Source organism: Triticum urartu, chromosome 5A (assembly GCF_056163025.1).
Source record: "Triticum urartu cultivar PI428250 chromosome 5A, HENAU_Tu73, whole genome shotgun sequence".
NCBI classification, from domain to species: Eukaryota; Viridiplantae; Streptophyta; class Magnoliopsida; order Poales; family Poaceae; genus Triticum; species Triticum urartu.
The window spans coordinates 547113652-547119304 of NC_141877.1; the positions used below are offsets into that span (position 1 = coordinate 547113652).

General features: G+C 50.1%; 1 protein-coding gene across 1 annotated transcript; it reads left to right on the top strand.

Annotated features, from left to right (window-relative positions):
* The first annotated feature begins 2228 nt into the window (after nt 1-2228).
* Nucleotides 2229-3726, top strand: LOC147972732 (uncharacterized). The gene has a single exon (XM_087523560.1). It carries the CDS (start codon nt 2308-2310, stop codon nt 3724-3726), a length of 1419 nt encoding a protein of 472 aa, XP_087379686.1. The 5' UTR covers nt 2229-2307.
* The last annotated feature ends 1927 nt before the right edge of the window (nt 3727-5653 follow it).

Below are 5653 nucleotides of genomic sequence, written 5' to 3' on the forward strand. Positions count from 1 at the left end.
GACCACAAGAAGCTAATGGGCTCCAATGCTCCATATGTGACAAAGCTAGATTCAGATATGAATACTATGTGGGCCTGCTTATGACTCGAAAAAAAAATATTGATGGGCCCTTGAAAATGAGTTACTCCCCTTGCATCATTGTTGTGACCTTTGTTTCAGCTTCTTTAGTAAGACATGGAAGAACATTGCAATGCAAAAAGGTGGAGATAGAGGTGATGATTTTATAGTTCTTTGGTACTCCCTCCGTCCCATAATATAAGAGCATTTTTGACACTAGGTTTATCAGGAATCTTTGATGTTTTATGTTTTTTCTTGTTGCTTTGAGCTCTTTTTTAGATAAATTACTATAGTCGAGTTGTTTTCCAAAATTAATGTGAAACATGATGACAAATCAAAAAGGAAAATTGTGTTTCTCTCTTTGCAAAAGTAAACAATGGACTCAACACTGTGACATCAAAACCCAAGAAAGTAAGTATAGATTCTAATTTACTTGACAACACAAATGCTATATTACAAAATTCGTATGAAATGTATAAGGATGTGCTGTAGAAATTCAAGCATTGCAGCACGATTGTACACACTAGTAGAAAACAGGGCTTTGGTCCAGGCCGGGTCAGCCCATTAGTCCCGGTTCAGTCAAGAACCGGGACTAATGTGAGCATTTATCCCGGTTCGTGCGGCTAAGGCATTAGTACCGGTTCACCTGGGCCCTTTAGTCCCGGTTCGTGCCACGAACCAGGACTAAAGGGTGCGATACCCCGTTAAACATTTTCAAAATCCTCAAAAACCTAACAGAAAAAAAGTTACGGGGCTTTTAAGATCTAGAGTGGAAAAAATCAAAAAAATTACTAGTCAAATCTGGTCAAATTGTCGTCAAACAATGGTCAAACTAATTATTCTAGAATATTAGTGTTACTAAATAATTATTTCAGTTATTTTGAATTTTGGTCAAATCTGGTCAAACCGTGGTCAAACAATGGTCAAACTAATTATTCAAGAAATATTAGTGTTACTAAATAATTATTGTTTTTTAAAACAATAGTTTCAACTCAAACAGTGAAATATGTCACTTCATGCTCAAGCAAAATTCATGAAGGTTAATAGGATTGACATCTTACTATTGTCAGGAAAACAACAAGTGCAGACTTGGAAACGAGAGAGAATAGAACCCGAAAGTTAAGCATGCTCAGGCTGGGGAAGTGGGAGGATGGGTGACCGTTCGGGAAGTTAGATGATTTGGAATGATGATGGGTGATTAGAGGATAAATTGAGCAGTGATGAGGGGTGGTGATTACACACTAGAGGTTAAAATAATTCAAAAATTTAAAAATAAAAAAAATTCAATTTTTTTTTCAAAAAAAAAATTCATAAAATTTCCTTTAGTCCCGAGCTCCACGTGGCCGCACCCTTTAATGCCGGTTCTGGATTGAATCGGGACTAAAGGGGAGAGACATTAGTACCGACCCTTTAGTCCCGGTTCGAAAACCGAGACTAAAGGGCCTTACCAACCGGGACAAAATCCCCTTTTTCTACTAGTGACACCCCGATTCTTCTGGTAATTTTCCCTCTAAGTCGGCTCGTGGTATGTGTAAATTCATGGGTTTGGTATATTTCAAGCAATCAGAGGTCAAGTTATTTGTTTTCCTATTCTTTGTTCACATAAACTTTTTCTAAATGTGTTCTTGGAAGATAGAACATTCTGAATGGTGGTCTAGTCACATTCCGGAAAATATTTTAAACTTCACGTAAACTTGATTATCATCTTTGTTCTTGGAAGACAGAACATTCTGAATGTGTTGCAAATATTTTCCGGAATGCATGAACATATTCACGATTGATTGAACATATTTCCAAACAACATTTAAGGCCACATATTTTAACCCTTCGAAACCATTTTCGGAAATGCAGTGAATATTTAAATTGACGCACGTGCGCCAAAATCGTGTGAGGCTACCCCAGCCTGGTCGTCCACGTCCATGCCTCTCCTCGTGTTGGTGGTCTAGTCAACTTTGAGTGCGCACCCCTCGACACCGGCCAGCGTTCGTGGTCATCACGGATAACGTGACTCTGTGCAAATTAATCCGACATTTGAACGATGTGCTCCCGCCAGTTCTAGCGAAAATGGCTGACGTGTCCAACCGAGAGCATGTAGGGACGGACTCCTTGGCACGGCCGGACACGGTTTTACAGTCCGACATTGAACGATTGTTCGTTCGTTCGTTCGCCTATATAAGCACATACTACTATGTACGTACGAATGTTCGTCGCCAACACATCGCATCAAATAGTACTACCCGCAGACGTACGATGGCAACCTCGCAGGCAAATTCCAGGACCAGGTCGTCGCACGGCGAACCGCCTCCGCCGCTGAACCAAGAGCTGAGCGTCGATGAGATCCTCACGCGCCTGCCGGTGGCCGCTGCCGTGCGCTGCAGATCAGTCTGCCGGGCGTGCAATGCGGCCCTCGCTTCCGGTCACTTCGTCGCCGCGCACGCTGCCCGAGCAGCCGCCGCGCGCCACCCCGAGATTATCTTCTTCTCGCCGACAGAGAAGGGTGTCGCCACGTCCTTCTACGCTTGCTCGCTTCCCGAGGACGGAGACGCGCCGCCCGCCGCCGCCGCCCGCAAGCTGCTCAGCGTGGGCAACCTTGCCGGCGAGCACCTGGTGCTGACCGGCAAGCCGTGCCGTGGCCTGACGCTCGTCTTCGACGTCCGGTTGTCCGCGTACCACGTCTTGAACCTGTCCACCGGCGAGCATGTATCCCTGCTGCCGTGCGAGACGGCGGAGGAGCTAGCACCACCGGTGATTCCAAAGCTGATGCTGCTCAAACGGTTTCCTCTGGAGCTCTCCAGCACCGGCCTCGGCTTCGACCCGGCCACCGGCCAGCACAAGGTGGTCAGGCTCTTCAGGAACATCTTCGGGCAGCAGAAGTGCGAGGTGTGCTCGCTTACGGCGTCCGGCGAGTGGCGGTGGCGGCGCTGCGCCGGCGGTGACGCGCCGCCAAGATTCGCGTGCTATGTCGACGGCAGGCCTCCCGTGGCCCTCGACGGATCCCTCTACTGGCTGCTGCACCGGCGAAGCTGCGCCGACGACGGCACCGCCAGCTGGGACCCGCAGCACGACGCGCCCATCCTGTCGCTCTCCGTCGGCGCCGATCGGTTCGTGTGGGTGCGCACGCCGCCGCGGCTGGCGTCACGCATCCGGCACCTCACCAACCTCGACGGCTCCCTCTGCGCCGTCGTCCACGACCGCCTCGTTTACGACGTGCTCCTGCTCGTCACGTGGAGTCCATCGTCGCCGTCGTGGTCTGCGCGCTGCCGCATCAACGTGGGCAGCCTGCCCCGGCCGATCCGGGACGAGCTCAGCGGGGAGCGGGAGATCGTCCCGCTGTGCAGTGTGAAGAAGAAGATCCTGCTGGCGACGAGCCGGCACAAGGTGTACGCCTACGACACGGAGCAAGGCGCCGCCGAGGAGGTGTTCGACATAAATAGCTTTGTCGATGTGCCGCCACACAACAGCGAGTCACGGCTGTTCGTCAACATTGGCCTCCACGAGGAACACATCGGCCCGAAGTTGGCGGGTGACAACTGGCTACAGGTGAAGCGGGGACGAGGCATGGTGCTCGGCAAGCGGGAGCCGTCGTCGGCGTATCATCTGGAACATCGGGAGCAGGACGAGGACTTTCACAGGAAGAGAGAAGTGGTCATGCACCTTGCATTTCCATAGCTCCAACGTAGGGGTCTAACTTCCATCTAGCTTGTTGTTGGGGAACGTAGCAGAAATTCAAAATTTTCTACGCATCACCACGATCAATCCATGGAGAAGTCTAGCAACGAGGGAAGGAGAGTGCATCTACATACCCTTGTAGATCGCTAAGCGGAAGCGTTCAAGTGAACGGGGTTGATGGAGTCGTACTCGTCGTGATCCAAATCACCGATGATCCTAGTGCCGAACAGACGGCACCTTCGCGTTCAACACACGTACAGTCCGGTGACGTCTCTTACGCCTTGATCCAGCAAGGGGAGAAGGAGAGGTTGGGGAAGACTCCATCCAGCAGCAGCACGACGGCGTGGTGGTGGTGGAGGAGCGCGGGACTCCAGCAGGGCTTCGCCAAGCACTACGAGAGACGAGGAGGGAGAGAGGTAGGGCTGCGCCAGGGAGAGGTCAAAACTCATGTGTTGGCAGCCCCAAAGACCTCAACTATATATAGGGGAGAGGGAGGGGCTGCGCCCCCTCTAGGGTTCCCACCCCAAGAGGTGCGGCAGCCCCAAAACCCATCTGGGCGGCGGCCAAGGGGGGGGGGAGAGGGGAAACTTGCCCCCCAAGTAAGGTGGAGGCGCCCCCTCCCTAAACCCGAGGCGCCTTGGGCCCTGGTGGGGGCGCACCAGCGCACCTAGGGCTGGTCCCCTCCCACACTTGGCCCATGCTGCCCTCTGGGGCCGGTGGCCCCACTTGGTGGACCCCCGGACCCCTCCGGTGGTCCCGGTACACTACCGGTGATGCCCGGAACAATTCCGGTGGCCAAAACCATACTTCCTATATATCAATCTTTACCTCCGGACCATTCCGGAACTCCTCGTGACGTCCAGGATCTCATCCGAGACTCCGAACAACATTTGGTAACCGCATACATACTTTCCCTATAACCCTAGCGTCATCGAACCTTAAGTGTGCAGACCCTACGGGTTCGAGAGTCATGCAGACATGATCGAGACAACTCTCCGGTCAATAACCAACAGTGGGATCTGGATACCCATGTTGGCTCCCACATGTTCCACAATGATCTCATCGGATGAACCACGATGTCTAGGACTTAATCAAGCCCGTATACAATTCCCTTTGTCTAGCGGTACGATACTTGCCCGAGATTCAATCGTCGGTATCCCGATACCTTGTTCAATCTCGTTACCGGCAAGTCTCTTTACTCGTTCCATAACACATCATCCCGTGATCAACTCCTTGGTCACATTATGCACATTGTGATGATGTCCTACCGAGTGGGCCCAGAGATACCTCTCCGTTTACACGGAGTGACAAATCCCAGTCTCGATTCGTGCCAACCCAACAGACACTTTTGGAGATACCTGTAGTGTACCTTTATAGCCACCCAGTTACGTTGTGACGTTTGGCACACCCAAAGCACTCCTACGGTATCCGGGAGTTGCACAATCTCATGGTGTAAGGAAATGATACTTGACATTAGAAAAGCTTTAGCATACGAACTACACGATCTTGTGCTAGGCTTAGGATTGGGTCTTGTCCATCACATCATTCTCCTAATGATGTGATCCCGTTATCAACGACATCCAATGTCCATGGTCAGGAAACCGTAACCATCTATTGATCAACGAGCTAGTCAACTAGAGGCTTACTAGGGACATGGTGTTGTCTATGTATCCACGCATGTATCTGAGTTTCCTATCAACACAATTCTAGTATGGATAATAAATGATTATCATGAACAATGAAATATAATAACAATAACTAATTTATTATTGCCTCTAGGGCATATTTCCAACAGTCTCCCACTTGCATTAGAGTCAATAATCTAGTTCACATCGCTATGTGATTAACACTCACTGGTCACATCGCCATGTGACCAACATCCAAGAGTTTACTAGACTCAATAATCTAATTCACATCACTATGTGAT